Source organism: Phoca vitulina, unplaced genomic scaffold (genome assembly GCF_004348235.1).
Source record: "Phoca vitulina isolate PV1807 unplaced genomic scaffold, GSC_HSeal_1.0 scaffold58, whole genome shotgun sequence".
In the NCBI taxonomy this organism is placed as follows: domain Eukaryota; kingdom Metazoa; phylum Chordata; class Mammalia; order Carnivora; family Phocidae; genus Phoca; species Phoca vitulina.
Window position 1 is genome coordinate 7,389,263 of NW_022589761.1, and position 21,318 is coordinate 7,410,580.

General features: G+C 36.7%; 1 protein-coding gene across 1 annotated transcript in view; it reads left to right on the forward strand.

The window, feature by feature from the left end:
• The first annotated feature begins 230 nt into the window (after positions 1-230).
• The window catches only part of LOC116623246 (zinc finger protein 420), a 38,764-nt gene continuing 17,676 nt past the window's right edge, over positions 231-21,318 (forward strand). Inside the window, exons 1-4 of the mRNA XM_032390223.1 lie at positions 231-512; positions 2,077-2,127; positions 13,942-14,030; positions 15,533-15,662. Coding sequence (XP_032246114.1) covers positions 14,022-14,030; positions 15,533-15,662 — 139 coding nt within the window. The 5' untranslated portion in view covers positions 231-512; positions 2,077-2,127; positions 13,942-14,021. The remainder of the gene's footprint in view (positions 513-2,076; positions 2,128-13,941; positions 14,031-15,532; positions 15,663-21,318) is intronic.

A 21,318-nucleotide genomic window follows, 5' to 3' on the forward strand; every position in this document is an offset into this window, starting at 1 on the left:
CTTTGAGTCTGAGGCTCTGTCTGATCCCTGGCTCAGCTCCAGCTCCTCCCCCGCACCTGCCCGCCTGATGGTCCGTCCCACCTTCTCCGGATCTGGTAAGACCCTGGGACAACTCAAAACTGGCAGTCTCAGGCCACAACCCAGGAGCGCGCGCCCGACGCCTGCGCACTGAGCGCAGGCGGGCACTCCCAGAAACACCCGCGGCGCGGCCGTTGCGCGAGCGGGTTTTAGCCGCGGAGTCCAGGAACCTCGCGGAGGGTTAGTAAATCGGCCATCCTAGCGTCCTGGCCGGCCAGCCTACAGCCTTCCCGGAGTTGGACTACATTTCCCAGAGTCACCGCTTCCCCAATGCGGCTTCATTTCCGTTTGTTCGCGCGATTTGGGGACCTCGCGTGGGGAGGACAGCGTCTGTGGAGAAGCTTGGCCCGGCTCCGGCTGGGCGGGCGAACCCGAAATCGGGGCTTGGACCCCGGGCGCCAGATCCTGGATCCTGAACCGCACCTTTTGTCTAGGTGAGGATGTCCGGGATGCCGGGGCGGAAGCGTCGCTGGAATTGCGTGTGTGACGGTCTCCTGCCGTTTTGTGTTGTGAGACAGCCTGCCTGTTATTGGTGTGGGCGAATGGACGTGTGCGACTGTGGTTTTGTGTGTAAGCGTTTAACGTGTGAGAGTGAGTTGTGACTCTGAGAGTGTAGTAATACTGCTGTGACCATGTGTTTGTGACCGCGTGCTTAACTCACTGGGAATGTGCCTATGTGACAGTGTGATTGTGTGTGTACCTCGTATGTGCCTGGGGTTTGCTTGTGACTGTGAGCTGTGTGACAGGGTGTTTGGATGTACTTGGGTCACTTTGAGGTTGTGTATGCGGCTGTGTATTGTATTACTGAAGTTTGTCTGTGACTTTGAGGTGTTACGAGAGTGTTGCTGTGGCACGGTGTTTGTGATCACTTGTTTTTTTGACCTGGTACTTGGTTGTATTTTTCTGATTGGATGGCTGTGTGTATGCCATATGTGTGACTGTTGGGACTGTGAGTGTGCCGCTTTCATGACTGTGTGAAGAGAGTAAAAGTGCTGCTGTGAAAGGGTGTTTTTGGCCATGTGTATCCCTGACAGGGTGCTTGGATGTGCTTGAGTGATTGTGTGTATGCTCTGTTTATGATTGAATTTTTTTTTTTTCAAATATTTATTTGTCAGAGAGAGCACAAGCAGGGGGAGCGGCAGGCAGAGGGAGAAGCAGACTCCCCGCCGAGCAGGGAGCCCGATGCGGGACTCGATCCCAGGACCCTGGGATCATGACCTGAGCTGAAGGCAGACGCTTAACCGACTGAGCCACCCAGGCGTCCCTATGATTGAATTTTGTTTAAAATAAAAGGTGGTCTGAGGTGTAATACTAATTTGGCGATGGTGACTCTGACTGTGTGACCATGGAAATGTGTGTGACTTTGTCTAGTCATTTGTATATTTTATAGTCTGTGATCTTATGGGAGTTTAGTGAGGTACAGAGATAAAATTGGGTTTTTGTATTTTGGGGGTTCATTCTGGGACTGAGTCTGCCTATGTGTCCTGAGTCCCATGTGGCTTTGTCCTCACAGAACTTGACTTCTTTCTCTTCTGACCTCAGTGGTCCCCCTTCACACATGGCCAGTATTGCTTCATTTCTGTATCCATTCTTAGTTCACACTGGGATTGTAGATGTAGGTTTCCTTTTGGCTTCCAGGTGTCCTCTCACCTTACAGCCTTAAGAATGTTGAATGCAGAAAGGTGACAGGAAGGAAAGAAGTCAGAAGTTTGAGCCCCTGAATGAAGACTGTGAGTACCTGTAGTATTTCACTGCAGGGCTCTATCTTCAGTGGACAGTTTTGAATCCAGCAGTAAATTCTTGCCCAAGACAGCTGTGGTCTTGGACCTTCTTTCTGAAACAAAGTGCAGAACTGTTCTACTCTCCTTCTGACTTTCCTCTTGGGTAAATGAGGGGTAGATTGGGAGGCTGGGTGGGTAAGAGCATGTGTTCTAATTTAGAGTATATCCTAAGAAAGGTCTACTATCTCATGATTCCATTTTCTTTTCCTGAGAGTAGAGCCCAGAGGAGGAAAAAATGGCTGTTATACATTCAAAAGCAAAGTCCAAGGTGAGTAGATGTTTCCTCTGTTTCCCTAAATGCCTTTAGTTTTTCAGGATGTAGGAATCTTTGTTTTCTCTTTGAAATTTCCTAGTTAAGCTTTCTCAAATGATGGAGGTGGCAAGGCAATTTTCTGTAGATTGGGAGCAGGGAATATGTGCAGTTAATTGTGGTAGATACTTCCCAACAGTAGTTAAATTGAGGAAGAATGGATTTGAGACTCATAAAATTAAAAAGGAGATGATATTGTGTTATTTCTGACACAGCAGCATTCTTTTTTAACTTTTTCTGTTTGGTAATTTTTTTTTTTTAAGACAGAGAGGGACGGTGGGGTGGGGAGGGAGGGGGAGAGGGAGAGAGAGAGAATCTTAAGCAGGCTCCATGCCCAGCTCAGAGCTTGAGGTGGGGCTCAAACTCACGATCCTGAGATCATGACCTGAGCTGAGATCAAGAGCCTGACATTTAACCAACTAAGCCGCTCCAGGTGCCCCTGTTTGGTAATTTTCAAACGTGCACAAAAGTATAATGAACCATCATAGGCCCAACTCAAAAGTTATCACTTGCCAATCTTACTTATTCTGCCTTCAGTTTGAATTCCTTCCTAATTTTCCTTTTGATTTCCTCTTTTGACTTATTTATTTAGAAATATGTTATTTAGTTTTCAGGTATTATGAGGATCTTCCAGAGATCTTTTTGTTACTCATTTCTAATTTCATTCCATTGTGTTCAGAGAATATACTTTTTATGACTTGAATCCTTTAGAATTTATTAAGAGTAGTTTTGTGACCCAAAATGTGTGGTCTTAGTAAATGTTTGGTGTGCACTTGAAAAGACTGTATTCTGCTATTGTTGGGTAGAGAGTTCCATAAATGTCAGCTAGGTAACGTAGGTGTGTAGTCTTGTTGAAATCCTCTGTACCTTTACTGATTTTCTGTCTGTTGCATTTATTTCTTTCTCATAATTTCTGTAAGTTTCTCCTTCATGTATTTTGAAGCTCTGTTATTAGATACATAAAAGTTTCAGGTAATACATCCTGTTGGTGAATTGATCCCTTTATCATTATGAAATGGTCTTCTTTATCCCTGGTAGTACTGACGCTCTGAGCATCTACTTTGTCTTATATTTAATGTTGCCATTCCAACTTTCTTTTCATTAGTGTTATCATGAAATATCTTTTTCTATCCTTTTATTTTTAACCTATTTATGTTCTGTTGTTGGAGTGCATTTCTTGTTGGCTGCATTTAGTTGGATCTTGTGTTTTTATCCCGTTTGACAACTTCTATCTTACAATTAAGTATACAATTTATATTTAGTGTGATCATTGATGTGGTTTGGGTCAAATCCATCGTCTTGTCCCATCTGTTCCCTATTCCCTTTTCCTTCTTTTCTGCCTTCTTTTGAATTGGGAGAGAGAGTTTCAAACTAACAATACCAATATTTTTACTATCTGAATACAGAAAAACAAGACTTCAATAGGATATGACCTATCCTACAGTTAGGCTCATTTGTTTCATCTTGCTTTCTACTTTTAGTGATTGTTTTTCCCCCACTTTGATTTAATTTTATTTTAAAATTATATAAAATATTTACTTATCTCCAAAATCAAAACTATAGAACAAGGTGAATTCAGAGAAGGCCAGTGTTCACTCCTGTCCCCTTCAGCCTGTTTCCTTTTTCTCTGTGTAGATAATAACTACCTGTACTTTTCTTTGGTGTATTCTTCTATTTTTCTTTTAAATGAATATGTTTATGTGTTTGTATGTATATGTATGTACACTTACATGTATGCATGTATTTTTTACATCTCCATTCCTAACTAAAAGAGTATTCTGTGTACACTACACTACACCTTTTTCTTCCCTCACATGTTTAATGTATCCTGGAGATCATTCTTAGCAGCCTACAGACCTTATTCTTACTCTGTTTTATAATTATCTATTCTGTTGTGTGGGTGTAAGAGTTTATTCACCTAGTCTTCCATGAGTGGGCATTTGAGTTTTTCCCCCAGTATTTTGCCATTATATAATATAGCAATCAATAACAGTGTATATGGTTTCTATTTGTAGATGTTTATCTTTGGGGTAAATTTCTAGAAGTGGCCTACTTTTAGTTTATTTTAATGTTTCTGATATAAATTCTACCTGAATCACAACTCTTGAGTAATAATAAAATGGGTGCATTTCCTTATTTTTCCCCTTCCCCATCTTTTTCTCCATTACCCAAGTTAAAAAAAAAAGAAAAGAAAAGAAAAGGTCTTAGAGTTTATCTTTTTATTGTTATTCTTTTTTCTCAGAATTTATTGAGACTTTTTTTAACCGTTGCATGTCCTTTTTTTAAATTTCAGAAAACTATTATTTCCTTGTTTTCTGATATCAAAGTAGTGCATGTTTGTTGGTATGACTTAGAAAATACAAAAAAAATGATGAAGAAAATAACAGTTACTCAAAAAACCTCCTTAGACTGAATCATGGTTCATATTTGGAATCTATCTTTCAAGTCTTTTTTTTTAACTTCTTATAGAAAAATTCAAACATGTATGAAACTAAAAAGTATAATGCTTCCCCATGTACCCTACCCATCCCTAAGCTTCAACAAATATCAATTTATAACTAAACATGTTTCGTCTATAGATCCACTACTCCCTCTCACCACCAAAAAAATGGATTATTTTGAAGTAAATTCCAGATATGTATTTCATCCACAAATATTTTATGTGTATCTAAGATAAGAACTTTTTACTTAAAAAACTTAACCATGGGGCCCCTGGGTGGTTTAGTTGGCTAAATGTCTGACTCTTGGTTTCAGCTGAGGTCATGATCTTGCGGTCGTGGGATTGAGCCCAGTGTCTGGCTCTGAGCTCAGTGTGGAGTCTGCTTCAGATTCTCTCTCTCTCTCTCCCCACTGCTCGCATGCACTCTCTCTCTCAAATAAATAAATCAAATCTTAAAAAAAAAAATAACCACAATATCATCATTATAAAAAAACCCACTTTAATACTTTCTTAATGTTATGAAATAGCAAGTCAGTGTTCACATTTCTCCCATTGTCCATAAATATTTGTTAGAATTAAGATCCAAACAGTGTCGATTTAGTGTAATAGTGTGATATATTTCTTAATCTTTCTTTCTCTTTTCTTGCAGTTTATTTGTTCCAGAAACAGTTTTCTTCAGAGTTACCTGTATTCTGGATTTTGTTGATTGTATATGTGTGGTGTCATTTTACATGTTCCTGTATTTCTTCTAAACTGGTATTTAATTCTAGAGGCTTGATCAGGTTCAGGTTTTTTTGTGGTTTTGCTTGTTTGCTTTGCACTAATCTTTCATACATAATAGTGTGTGCTGCATAACATTTGGTTGTTTTCCTTTATGTGATATTAGCAGCCATTGTATCTTTACTTGGAATTTATTATTTTATCAGAGTTACAAAATGATATTCTAGTTCTCTTATTTCTTATGTAATTATTAGTTGGAATACTTCTGTAAAGGGAACCATCCTTTCATCAGCGTCTTGGTTACTCTGAAGTATAGCACCTGTAAAAAAGGTAGAATAAAAGCTTGCTTTTACTCATTTTTCAGCATCTTCCAAAGTTTATCCTAAGTTGTCCTTTTAAATTATTATCATGAACTTGAAGATTTAAATATATTTGATAAGTTTAAGTCCATAGCAGTTACTGTTCTTATTAATACTCAGATTGTTCATCTTTGATCTGTGGGATCCTCTTGACTCCCTCTGATTTGGCTTGGATTCTGTGGCCCTGGTCCTTGAAGTGGGTGAAGCCTTTTGTCTGGTACTCTGTTGGCAGTGAAATGATTCCCTACATCTGTGCTGATCCATCTGACCCTCTCTAGGTACTGTTCCATGAGGGAACATAGAACTGTGGGGGAGCCATTGCTTTCTTTGGGTTAGCCTCTTTTTGTACTAAGTGATTAGTAAGTGATTAAAAGCTTGACTGTTACTTTCATTTTGGCTTGTCTTAGTTTTTCTGACAACTGATAGTTCAGCTCTTTTCAGCTCATCTTTTGACAGTTTGGTGTGGTATTCTTGACAGTTGGGTGTGGTATCAGTTTTGTCAAGGTACTTGATAGTGATGTATATAAATCCTCTCTATCATTACTGCCATTTTATCTACTTGTTTTGTTAGTTGCTGAGAGAAAGATGTTAAAATTTCCAAATCTGACTGTGGATTTGTCCATTTCTTCCTTTAGTTCTTTTAGTTTTTGCTTCATATATTTTGGTGCTTTGTTGTTAAATCTCTACACATTTAGGATTTCTGTGTCTTCTTGATGAATATATCCTCTTTGTTTCTTGTACTAGTCTTTGTCTTGATCTCTGTTTTGTATTAATACAAGTACATAGGCTTTATTTTGCTTAGTATTTGTATGGGTATATCTTCCTCCACCATTTTACGTTCTTCTTTGTTTTTTAAGTTTTTATTTAAATTCCAGTTAGTTAACATACAGTGTAATATTAGTTTCAGGTGTACAATATAGTGATTCAACACTTCCATACAACACCTGATGCTCATTTTGGCAAGTGCCCTCCTTAATTCTCCATCACCTATTTTATCAGTCTCCCCACCCACCTCACTTCTGGTAACCATCAGTTTGTTCTTTACACTTAAGAGTCTCTTTCTTGGTTTGCCTTCCTCTTTTTGTTCCCCTTTGTTTGTTTGTTTTGTATCTTAAATTCCACATATGAGTGAAATCATATGGTATTTTTCTTTCTCTGACTGACTTATTTCGCTTAGGATAATACTCTCTAGCTCCATCCATGTTGTTGCAGATGGCAAGATATCATTCTTTTTGTGGCTGAGTAATATTCCATTGTGTATATATACCACATCTTTATCCATTCATCAGTCGATGGATACTTGGGCTATTTCCATAATTTGGCTATTATAAAACATCAGGGTGCATGTATCCCTTTGAATTAGTATTTTTGTGTTCCTTGGGTAAATATCTAGTAGTGCAATTGCAAAAGTCATAGGTAGTCCTATTTTTAACTTTCTGAGGAACCTCCACACTGTTTTCCAGAGTGGCTACACTAGTTTGCATTCCCACCAACAGTGCACAAGTGTTCCGCTTTAACCACATCCTAGCCACCACCTGTTGTTTCTAGTATTGTTGATGTTAGCCATTCTGACAGGTATGAGGTGATATGTCATTGTAGTTTTGATTTGTATTTCCCTGATGATCAGTGATATTGAGCATCTTTTCATGTGTCTGTTGTCTTATATTAATACAGGTACACAGGTTTTCTTATGCTTAGTATTTGTATGGTATATCTTCCTCCACAACTTTACCTATCTGTGTCTTTATATTTAAAGTACATTTCTTGTAAAGAACATATAGTTGAAACTTACTTTTTTTTTGTTGTCTTGACATTGTCTTTTAATTGGAATGGTTGGACTATTTACCTTTAAAGGAATTAGCATTTAGTTTAATCCCTGCTGTGGACAGGAGCTCCCCAAATATCTGTTAAGGAGTGCTTGACACATTTTACAGTTAGTTCATTTAAATTTCCTTGTGTCTTTGGCTCTGTGATGAATTTAAAGGAAACCATGATTTTTTTTATCTTATCTGAAGTATTTTTGGTTGTTAAAATGGGCACAATTATATATTGAACTTTCCACATCTGGAAGAAGTAGAATTTTTAATTAAATGTTTATTGAATAGCTATAGCATTGATTCTTTGTAGGGGCAATGGTTCTCCCTAGAGGATGTTTTAGAAATACATCTGTGTGCTTTTGAATGTTAAAATAACTGAGTTGAAGGTGAGGTCGTCTAGCTATTAAAGGACTGACATGATGGATCTTGATTATAGGGTAGATGGTTTTTCTATAAAGGGATAGACAGTAAATACTAAGATTTCTGGGCCAGATGGTCTCCATTGGTTATTTGACTCTGCCACTGTCGCGTGAAAGTAGGCAAAGATAATTTATAAACAATTGAATGTAGATGCGTTCCAATAAAGCTTTATTTACAAAAACAGTTGGTGGGCAGTAGCTTGCTAACTTCTAATCTAGATGCTCTGGAGTACACAGCAAATAATTGTTCTATGACCTGCAAAATGAAGACCATACCTGGGGAAAAAATGTGTTTATAATAACCTGGGTCTAGAACTTCTCACATAAAGCATTATTTTTGCATGATTTTTACAAACTGCTTAATTTATCTATGTTACTATTACTGCATGGTTTTACTCTTAGTCTTCCAGGAATGCTTGAGAATGATTGAGAAAAGACTGTACTTTTATTCAGAAATTTACTGTGACTTTTAAAGTCACAGCCCTGATGGTAACACTGCTTGTGATATTTTCCTTACCAGTATACTTGTAGAAGCCTACATTTGTAGATAATGAATTTCATTGAGTCTATACATACCCAAACACATCACACACACACACATACATACACACATATATAGACTTTATTTCAAAATGTCAAATATAAGTAAAAGTTGTCAACAATACTTAGTTGAAGACTTCTGGGAAAGATGCCAGAGTAGGAGGGCCCTAAGCTCACCTTGTCTCATGGATACAAACTAGATAACACCCACATCAGTGTAAATAACCTAGAAAATGACCTGAAGACTGGCAGAACAGACTCTCCACAGCTAAATGTAAGGAATAGGCCACATTGAAGAGGGTAGGAGGGTAGGGATTCAGTTGGGAGCTAAATGGACCCACAGGACTGTCTACGGAACAGAGGGACTCTACAGGCATGTAGAGGGGAAAACAAACAGATCCCCACACCAAGCACCCCAGGCATGGGAGCCCTTACCGGGAGATGAATCCCCGTAGGATTTGGCTACCGCCCCTTCCCCTCTGCCCCTCCCTCCACTCACTCTTGTGCAGGTGCGTAAGAGAGACAGCGAGAGAGGGAATGCGAGCAGGGGGAGTGGGAGAGGGAGAAGCAGGCTCCCCGCTGAGCAGGGAGCCCAATGCGGGGCTCGATCCCAGGACCCTGGGATCAGGACCTGAGCCGAAGGCAGACGCTTAACCGACTGAGCCACCCAGGCGCCCCAGTCTTTTTTTTTTTTTTAAGTGAAGGGATAGAAAAGCAGTTGTCATACAAATGGAAGTGAAAAGAACACCGGGGTAGTAATACTTAATAGGACAAAATAGACATTAAAACAACAAAGACTGTAACAAGAGACAAAGGACACTAATGATAAAAGGAACAATCCAACAAGAATATATACCAGTTGTAAATACTTATGCACCAAACTTGGGGATACCCAAATACATAAAGCAGCTAATAACAAACGTAAAGGAAAAGGAAGTAATTGATAGTAATACGGTAATAGGAGACTTTACCATCCCACTTAAATCAATAGATCATCCAAAAGAAAACCAACAAGGAAACAGTGGCTTTGAAAGACACATTGGACCAGATGGATCGAATGATACATTCAGAACATTCCATCCTAAAACAGCAGAATATACTTCTTTTCAAGTGCACAAGGAGTATTCTCCAGAATAGATCACATACTAGGCCCCAAAACAAGTCTCAACAAATTAAAAAGATTGAAGTCATACCATGCAATTTTTCTAACCGCAATGCTATTAAACTAGATATCAACCATAGGAAAAAAATCTGGAAATACCACAAATATGTGGAGATTAGATAACATGCTACTAAACAATGGATGGGTCAAGCAAGAAATCAAAGAGGAAATAAAAAAAACACATGGGGACAAATGAAAATGAAAATACAATGATCCAAAATCTTTGTGATGCAGCAAAAGCTGTTCTAAGAGGGAAGTTATAGCAATACAGGCCTAACTCAAGAAGCAAGAAGAATCTTAAATAAAAAACCCAAGTTACACCTAACACAGCTAGAAAAAGAACAAACAAAGCCAGTAGAAGGAAGGAAATAATAAAGATTAGAATACAAATAAATGAAATAGAAACTAAAAAAATCAATAGAACAGATCAATGAAACTAGAAGCTGGTTCTTTGAAAAGATCAACAAAACTAATAAACATTTAGACTCATCAGAAAGAAAAAAATGAGAAGACTCAACAAAATCGGAGATGAAAGAGGAGAAATAACTGACACCATAGAAATACAAAGAAGTGTAAGAGAACATTATGAAAAATTATATGCCAACAAATTGGACAACCTAGAAGAAATTGAGAAATTCCTAGAAACATAAAACCTCCCAAAACTGAATCAGGAAGAAACAAAATTTGAATAGACCCAATTACTAACAATGAAATTGAATCAGTAATCAAAAAATTCCCAACAAACAAAAGTCCAGGACCAGATGGCTTCACAGGTAAATTCTACCAAATATTTAAAGAAGAGTTAATACCTGTTCTTCTTAAACTACCCCAAAACACAGAAGAGGAAGGAAAACTTCCAAATTCATTCTATGAGGCCAGCATTACTCTGATACCAAAACCAGATAAAGACACCATTAAAAAAAAAAGAGAACTACAGGCTAATATTTCTGTTGAACATAGATGTAAAATTCAACAAAATACTAGCAAACTGGATCCAACAATACATTAGAAAAATCATTCACCATGATCAAGTGGGATTTATTCCTGGGATTCAAGGATTGTTCAGTATTCACAAATTAATCAGTGTCATACATCACATCAGTAAGACCAAGGATGAAAACCATATAATCATTTCAATAGACACAGAAAAAGCATCTGACAAAATACAACACCCATTCATGTTAAAAACCCTCAACAAAGTAGGGTTAGAGGGAATAATACTTAACGTAATAAAGGCCAAACGTGAAAAACCCACACCTAACATCATACTCAATGGCAAAAACTGGGAGCTTTTCCCATGAGATCAGGAATAAGATAAGGATGTTCGCTCTCATCACTTTCATTCAACATAGTACTGGAAGTCCTAGCCACAGCAGTCAGACAACAAAAAGAAATAAAAGACATCCAAATTGGCAAGGAAGAAGTAAAACTATTTACAGATGACATGGTATATATAGAAAACCTGGAAGACTCCACCAAAAAATTACTAGAACTGATAAATGAGTTTAGTAAAGTCACAGGATACAAAATCAATATACAGAAATCTGTTGCATTTCTGTACACTAATAATGAAGCAGCAGAAAGGGAAGAAAACAGTCCCATTTACAACTGCACCAAAATGAATAAAATATCTAGGAAAAACCTTCACCAAGGAGGTGACAGATCTGTACCCTGAAAACTTAAAATTGATGAAAGAAATTGAAGACAACACAGATGGAAAGATATTCCATGCTCATGAATTGGAAGCACAAATATTGTTAAGGTGTCCATACTGTCCAGAGCAATCTACAGATTTTTTAAAAAGATTTATTTATTTATTTGAGAGAGTACACAAGCTGGAGGGGGGCAGAGGGAGAGGGAGAGAGAGAATCCTCAAGCAGACTCCCCACTGAGCATGGAGCCTGATTTGGGGCTCCACCCAGGACTTTAGATCATGACCTGAGCCGAAATCAAGAGTCGTACGCTCAACCGACTGAGCCACCTGCCCGACTGGGCCACCCAGCCACCCAACATCCCCAATCTACAGATTTAATGCAATCCCTATCAAAATACCAACAGCATTTTTCACAGAACTAGATTGTAAATTATAAACTAGATTATAAATCCTCAGATTTATAAGGAACCACAAAAGACCTCCATTAGCCAAAGCAATCTTGAGAAAGAAGAACAAAGCTGGAGGTATCACAATTCTGGATTTCAATATATACTACAAAGCTGTAGTAATCTACATAGTGTGATACTGGCAGAAAAACAGACATATCAGTGGAACAGAATAGAGGGCCCAGATATAAACCCACGATTATATGTTCAATTAGTCTTTGACAAAGGAGGCAAGAATATGCAATGGAAAAAGTCTCTTCAACAAATGGTGCTTGGAAAATTGGACAGCTGCATACAAAAGAATGAAACTGGACCACTGTCTTACATCATACACAAAAATTTAAAAATCAGTTAAGAACCTAAATGTGAGACCTGAAACCGTAAAAATCATAGAAGAGAGCACAGACAATAATTACTCTGACATCAGCCGTAGCAACACATTTTTAAATGTTTCCTGAGACAGGGGAAACAAAAGCCAAAATAAAATATTGAGATTACTTCAAAATAAAAAGTTTCTGTATAGCCAAGGAAACACTTACCAAAACTAAAAGACAGTCTACTGAATGTGAGAAGATATTTGCAAATGACATATCCAATAAAGGGTTAGTATCCAAAATGTATGAAGAACTTAAACTTAATCCAACAGAAAAACTGAATAGTCTGATTAAAAAATGGTCATAAGACATGAACAGACATTTCTCCGAAGAAGACTTACAGATGGCGAACAGACACATGAAGAGATGCTCATCATCAGGGAAATGCAAATCAAAACCACACTGAGATATCACCTCACACCTGTCAGAATGGCTAAAATCAAAAACAGCGAGGATGTGGAGAAAAAGGAACCCTCGTGCACTGTTGGTGGGAATGCAAACTGGTGCAGCCACTCTGGAAAACAGTATGGAGGTTCCTTAAAAAGTTACAAATAGAACTACCCTACAATCCAGACTCTTAATCTTAGGAAACAAACTGAGGGTGGGGGATGGGGTGGCTGAGTAAAGGACATTGGGGAGGGTATGTGTTGTGGTGAGCTCTGGGTGTTGTGTAAGACTGATGAATCACAGACCTATACCCCTGAAACAAATAATACATTATATGTTCATTAAAAAAATAATAATAATAAAGAACTACCCTATGATCCAGCAATCGCAAAACTGGGTATTTACCCAAAGAATACCAAAACACTGATTTAAAGGGATACATGTACTCCTATATTTATAGCAGCATTATTTACAATAGCCAAGATACTACCATATTATCCAGTAATTCCACTACTGGTATTTACCCAAAGAATATGAAAACACTAATTTGACAAGATATATGCACCCCTAGGTTTAGTGCAGCATTATTAATAATAGCCAAATTACGGAAACAGCCCAAGTGTCCATTGATAGATGAATGGATAAAGAAGAGGTGGTATATGTACATATATATAAAATGGAATATTACTCAGCCGTTAAGAAAGAATGAAATATTGCCATTTACAACAACATGGATGGATTTAGAGAGTATAATGCTAAATGAAATTAGTCAGAGAAAGGCAAATACTGTATGATTTCACTCAGTGGAATTTAAGAAACAAAACAAAGAAGAAAAGAGACAAACCAAGAAACAGGCTCTTAACTATAGAGAACAAACTGTTGGTTATTAGAGGTGAGGTGGGTGGGATTATGTGTGAAGTAGGTGAAGGGGATTAAGAGTACACTTACCATGATGAGCACGGAGTAATATATAGAATTGTTTAATCAGTATATTGTACATTTGAAACTAATATAACACTGTATGTTAAACAGTTATACTGGAATTAAAATTTAAAAAATAGAACTTAAAAAAATGCTTACCTGAATGTTGTCATCTTATAAATCTGAATTTTTGTAAATAGTTGTAAGCATAAGTGTTTAATTAGTTGTGCCTTTTAATTTGTGTAACAGTTGGTCATTATCTCTGTTTTTGGCATAATGTATATAAATGTGTCATATTATCTATATATTTTATTTCAGAAATGGTAGAGAAATTGTTGTAAATACTATGTTTTTGTATATAGAGAGCATTGAGTTTGATCAGGGTAATAACCACCACCTGTATTTCTCCCACACAGTATCTTTTGGTGATGGGAGCAAGAGACAGAAGAGGAGAGCAAGAAAGACAATTCTAACTTACTTATTTGGAACGTTGCAAAAACCATGGTCTCATGGTTCTGTTTTCTTCTCTCCAGCTCTGCCTTTTTCAGGCTCTGTGCTTCTCTAAGCTAGGAACCCAGAGGAGGATTGATCATTTCTTGCAGCGCTAAAAACCATGGCTCAGGTAAATTGGTGTTTTTTTGTGCTCTAGTCACTTTTTTTTTTTAAGATTTTATTTATTTATTTGACAGAGACACAGCGAGAACAGGAACACAAGCAGGGGGAGTGGGAGAGGGAGAAGCAGGCTTCCCGCCGAGCAGGGAGCCCGATGCGGGGCTCAGTCCCAGGACCCTGGGATCATGACCTGAGCGAAAGGCAGACACTTAATGACTGAGCTACCCAGGCACCCCTTTAGTCACTTTTTTTACAGAGTATGTGTATGTTTGCGTTCCTTATTTCTGAAATTTCCTTCCTAACTGATCCCACTCAAGAATGTGCTCCCCAGCATTTCATTCTTATAAGTGATAAGAGTCTTCCCCCAGTTTGTCTAATTTAACCTAACATAATTATTCAAAAATATTTTGAGCATCTCTGACTAGGAGCACTGATATGACAAAAGCAGATTCCCTGATTTTATAAGATAGAGAAGTTTGTTAAATCGCACCACACATGAGAAAACTTTGAACTTTTCTTTAGACCTCAGTTTCCTGGTTAGACAATATGATTAGTTTTGACTGGACTCAGTCTCCATACCTGGCAAAAGCTTATGTTTTGTGAGCTTTTAAGATTGATTAGGAACATGATTAGAGACTGAGAGAGATCAGGGATCTTCCCTGGGAATCCATAATTAACATAAAGCAATAATATAGATAATTTTGAGAGTCAACATTATGAGTTAATCTTGTATGCATAAGTTTAGATATATCCTTCTTATCTTTTTGTTGCTTAGAACAAGGAAAAGGTACATTTATAAGTGATAAATAGTAACAAGAAAGATCATCATTCACATGCAAAAGTTGTTGAAAATTGTAAACTCCCAAAAGTGAGAAATGCTTATGAGATTTTTATGTAAGCTAAAATGCTCAAATATGCACACTTAGTAAGTCAGACATATTCATTATATGGAGCTATTTTGCAGCCTATTAAAAATATATACTAAATTATTGGTGAGGAAAATGCTTATGATATATTCTGATATGACGATGAACTGAGATTTCAATCAATTCTTTAATTTTATACAAATCTTATAAGGTACAGATTTTATAAGATTTTGCAGAAAAACTTCCTCAGTTATTTTTCTTATTTCTTAGAGAATAAGAGAAACTTGTATTTATTGAGAATGTATGATATACAAGATACAAGCATAATTAAAGAGTGAATATACAGTATTGTACAGGTTGCCTGTGTGTGCTTTTTCTTTTAATTGGGACATTGCATCTTCTTTATTTAAGTTCCAGACTTATCTGTATAATGAAATGTTCTATATACAGGAAATATCTACAGCAACAGGAATAAAAGGAATGTTGGCACGTCAGAAGCATTGATTTCTTTCGTGTCTCATTTATGTCAGTGGCTTTTTGCTGTTTGCTCTGTTGCCTCCTTTATGGAGAGCTCCCCCATCATCTCCCTTCCATTGAAAAAATATTTTCTTTATTTCCACAACTAGTATTATATTTGTTGTTTCAGAGATCAGTGATGTTCAGGGATGTTGCCATTGACTTCTCTCAGGAAGAGTGGGAATACCTGGACTCTGCTCAAAGGGATTTGTATAGAGATGTGATGTTGGAGAACTATAGTAACTTGGTGTCACTAGTAGGTAAGGAAATGTACCCCTAGTATTTAAGGATTTACCTATGGAATGGCTGCTTTCTCTGATTGTTTTTAAGTAATTAACTGAATTGCCTGTTAATATTCTCAAAAGAATGGTTTTAAATTACTGGAAATAGTAGTATTTCAGAGGGCATATATGGCTTCTCCATTCTGCAAATATAATTATCTATCTTCTGTCTGTCCTCCTTCCTGTCTTCCTTGATAATCAAGGAGATAGATTTGAATTCTGAGACACTTGGAATATTGTCAGAAAAAAACAGGCTATGCATTGTTACAATTTAGATCTGCCAAAGGAGCTCAAAATATTTTTTAAAAATAGATGCAGAAATGTATGGTTTTTCTGACAAGAGAAGAGCTTATATTATTTATATAGTAATAGGGTAGATCAAGTCAGGTCAACACAATCCATTACAACAAATACATTCTCTTATTTGTGTTTTGTAATTTAATATTACATTTTAAGAACTTTGTATTTTACATTGAATGAATGTGCCAGAACCACCTTTTATTGGAAAAGAGCTCAGGAAGAACGTGTGATTGTCTAAGAAAGTTTATTGTTTTTTTTCCTGTAGACAAGAGACAGCCTATATCAGTTAAAACTTTAACAAGTGATTTTCCAACGTAATGATCACTTTATTCTTTGGACTCTTCAAGTCCCTGGAATGAAACTGTCTCTTGCCCACTCACTCTTTCCTCTGAAGGCTTTATGAAGTTATTGATTGGTATACTGCCTTTCAGAGCCCAGGTCATGTGGAAAAAAAACTTCTGACTTGAAAAGAAAAGCAAGGGCTTTTCAGGACAATCTCTCTAAGGAATCCCACCTAATCCCTATTTCTTCCTTTTGGTCTTTTATGATAGTCCTTCCCACTGCCAAAGGAGGGGCTCTTCCTTTTCTCCAGTGACAACAACCCTTTTATATAAACTTGAGAGTCCATTCCTTTCTAGAGTTTTTGGGTGAAAATTTAGACTTATATCATTTTCTCCCTTCTTTAAAATGTACTCATTCATTCAAGAGCCTATTCTTTGCCAAGGACTGAAGTAGGCATTGGAGAAATGATCTAGATAAGGTTGGTATTCTGCTACATTCTCATGGAAGAAATAAAAGTAAACAAGGAAATAAAAACATATGTGTATTTGTGTGCATATATATGTACATATATACATTTATTTAATAAATATAACAGTTGCAAGTAGTAATGAATATGAATAAAGGTAAAGGATAGGCAAATGAACTAACTGGGGAGTATGGGTGGGCTATTTTAGATAGGTAGATCATTTTTTAAAATTTTTTTTGAGAGAGAGAGAGCATGAGTGGTGGGGGGAGGGACAGAGGAAGAGGGAGAGAAAGAATCTCAAGCAGACTCCTTTCTGAGTGTGGAGCCTGATGCGGGGCTCAGTCTCACAACCCTGAGATCATGACCTGAGCTGAAATCAAGAGTCAGATGCTTAACCACCTGAGCCACCCAGGGGCCCCTAGATAGGAAGATTTTCAAAAACTTCTCTAAGGAGGTAATATTTGAGCGAAGTCTTGACTGATGTAAGGGTATGAGTCAGGCCAGTCTATGGGGGAACAGTATTCCAGGCAGATGGAGTAGTAAGTGAAAGGGCTTGGGGTGGTGTTAACTTAGGAGGAACAGAAAAGCATAATTAAAGAAGAGTGAATGATAGACTAATAAGAAGTAAATATAGTTAAGCAACTCAAGAAAAGGAGTCCACATTTTATTTTATTTTTTGAGGTGGTGCCCTCTGACTTCTGGCCAAAGAAAATGTACATCCTTTCTAAAGGGAAGTAAGAGGGCTTTAGAATTCTCAAAAATTAAGGTCAAGAAAAGAGGAGGGCACAAAGATCATCAAACCTACAAGGAAACAGGTCATAGGTGAGTGATAGATAATCTAAAGAAACAACAGATTACATGGCGAATGATTTCACATATTGGTATTCTTAGATATAAATGTAAAATGTTGGTGAAGTGTTTAAAGAAATAAGCGAAATCACAAAAATGACAAAAAGTAAGAGATTTTCATAAAGGATCTGATATGAAAGAGAACCAGATAGAACATTTCTAAAGGTTCTGGTTAGATCTTTTTTAAAAATAATCATTAATGGATTGATAAATTTGCATGAAAATTGTTTTCTTTATAAAAAGACATGAAGAAAGTAAAAGACATTGGGTGAAGATATTTGCAATTCATATTGACAACAGTAAAATTAATACCTAGGATATAAAAGCTTTTATAGATTGAGAAAAAGGTAAATACTTTTTTTGAAAACTTGGGTAAAAGACATAGGCAATTCAGGAAAAGGAAATAAATCAAGGAAGTGAACGACTTATGCTCTGAAAACTATAAAACATTGATGTAAGAAATTCAAGACAACACAAATGGAAGGATATTCCCTGCTCGTGGATTGGAAAAATTAATAATTGTTAAAATGTCCACACTACCCAAAGCAAACCACAGATTCAGTGCAATACCTAACAAAATACCAATAGTATTTTTCACAATACTAAAACAGTCCTAAAATTTGTATGGAATCACAAAAGACCCTGAATAGCCAACAGAATCTTGAGAAAGAACAAAGCTGGAGGTATAACAATTTCAGATTTCAAGATCTACTACAAAACTGTAGTAAACAAAACAGTATGTACTGGCACAAAATAGACACATAGATCAATGGAACAGAGATCCCAGAAATAAACGCATACATATATCATTAATTAATCTACAGCAAAGACAGCAAGAATATCCAATTGGGGAAAAGAGAGTCTTTTGAATAAATGGTTCTGGAAAAACTGGACAGCTACATGCAAAAGAATGAAAACTACACCACTTTCTTACACCATACACAAAAATAAACTCAAAATGGGTTAAGACCTAAAGGTGAGGCCTGAAATCATAAAACTATAAGAATAGATAGGCAATAATCTCTTGGACATCACTCTTACCAACATATTTATGGATATGTCTTCTCAGGCAAGAGATGCAAAAGCAAAAATAAACTACTGGGACTACATCAAAATAAAAACCTTTTGTACACCAAAGGAAACCCATGAATAACATGAGAAGACAACCTACTGAATGGGAGACGGTATTTACAAGTGATACATCTGATAAAGGATTAATATCACTATGTTAAAAAAAAGGAAATACAAATAACCAATAGACATGAAAAAATGCTCAACCTCATTAGCAATCAGGAAATGCAAATTAAAACCACAGTGAGATAATTATTTCACATATTTATTTCAAATATGTGAATTTTTTCACATAAATAGATAATTATTTCAAATATTTTCACCCTGGAGGGGCAAAAACTAAGTGGTAGTACCAAGTGTTTACAACTTTTGGTGGCAGAAGTTCTATATACTTCATTTTCACAATAGCCAGAAAGTGAAAATGACCCAAATGTCTGTTGACTGATGAATGAGTGAATAAAATTTGGTATAATTTTACAATGGATAATTATTTAGCAATACAGTAGCCAAAATGTGGAAATAACCCAAATGTCCACCAACTGATGAAAGGATAAATAAAATTTGGTTTATCCTTAAGATAGAATATTATTCAGCAATAAAAAGCAGTACTGATACATGCTACAACATGGATTAACCTTGAAAACATGCTAACTGAAAGAAGCCAGATACAAAGACTATATATTACATGATTCCATTTTTATGAAATGTCTACAATAGATGATCTATAGATAGATCAAGTAGATTAGTGGTTGCCAAGTACATTTGGGGTGGGAGGTGAAGGTGAATGGAGAATGAGAGCAGGGAAATTGGAAATGACTACTAATAGGTATAGGGTTTTTTTTTGAGGTGATAAAAATATAAAATTAGATTGTGGTGATAGTTGCAGAATTTTGTGAGTATCCTAAAACTCATTGAATTGTATACTTTAAATGAATGAACTATAGGTATGTGAATTATATTTGAACAGATCTGTTTTTTGTTTTTTTTTTTTTTAAAGATTTTATTTATTTTGACAGAGAGAGACACAGTGAGAGAGGGAACACAAGCAGGGGGAGTGGCAGAGGGAGAAGCAGGCTTCCCGCAGAGCAGGGAGCCCGATGCGGGGCTCGATCCCAGGACCCTGGGATCATGACCTGAGCCGAAGGCAGACACTTAACGACTGAGCCACCCAGGCGCTCCTGTTTTGTTTTTTTTTAAGTGCTCCATACCTTACTGATGGCAATATTAATTGACATAACCACTTTGAAAAAAAAAATGTGGAAATGATTTCCAAATTTGTATGCATAGCTGGGTTCTTTTAAAAATTCCAGATCCCTGGCCACACTTCAGATCAATTAAATCACAATCTCTGGGCATGGGACACAAATATTATTTTATGAAGCTCCTTAGGTTGTTCAAATGTTCAGACATGTTTGGTAACCACTACAATATATTATCTGAGAATTTATTTTTTCTTATTCGAAGGTTCACTCCATTTAACTGCTATTGCTAGTATGCCTGGATTTATTTCTCCCCTATTTTATGTTTTTTTGTTTACTCTTTTAATCTTCTCTGCTTCCTTTTTTATTTCTTAATCAGGATGGATATAGCTTTTTGTTTTAGTTAATTCCATTTCCCCCCTTGTTTAATATGGAAGACCTATACTATTTATATGCCTTTAGTGGTTATCTTTAATTTTTTATCACATATACTGTATTTCTTTTCTTTTTTTTTAAGATTTTATTTATTTATTTGAGAGAGAGGATGAGATAGAGAGAGCATGAGAGGGGGAAGGGTCAGAGGGAGAAGCAGACTCCCTGCTGAGCAGGGAGCCCGATGTGGGACTCAATCCCGGGACTCCAGGATCATAACCTGAGCTGAAGGTAGTCGCCTAACCAACTGAGCCACCCAGGTGCCCTACTGTATTTCTTTTAATATAAATGCAGTTTTGTAGTTTTTATTAATTGCAGTGATGTTTGAAATATATACATATTTAATGAAAATTGACTATTTTATTAATTATTAAATGTATTAATTAATGAATGAAGGCACTCATTCAGTCCACATACAATATTTGTTTGCATACTGCTTTGCAGAAGTCTTTTATTCCCAAGTTTTTATTTAAATTTCAGTTAACATACAGTACAACACTAGTTTCAGTTGTAGAATTTAGTGATTCATCACCCCCATATAACACCCAGGGTTCATCGCAACAAATGCCCTCCTTAATATCCATCACCTATTTAACCCATCCCCCTGCCCACCTCCCCGCCAGAAGCCATCAGCTTGTTCTATATAATTAAGAGTCTGTTTCTTGGTTTGCCTCTTTTTTCCCCCCACTATGTTCATTTGCTTCTTAAATTCCACATATGAGTGAAATCATATGGTATTTTTCTTTCTCTGACTGACTTTTTTGCTCAGCATAATACACTCTAGTTCCTTCCACATCATTGCAAATGGCAAGATTTCATTCTATTTGATGGCTGAGTAATATTCTATACACACACACACACACACACACACACACATATACACACACCACATCTTCTTTATCCATTTATCAGTTGATGGACGTTTGGGCTGTTTCTGTAATTTGGCTGTTGTTGATAAGCTGCTATAAATATCGGGTGCCTGTATCCCTTTGGATCAATATTTTTGTATCTTATGGGTAAATACCTAGTAGTGCAG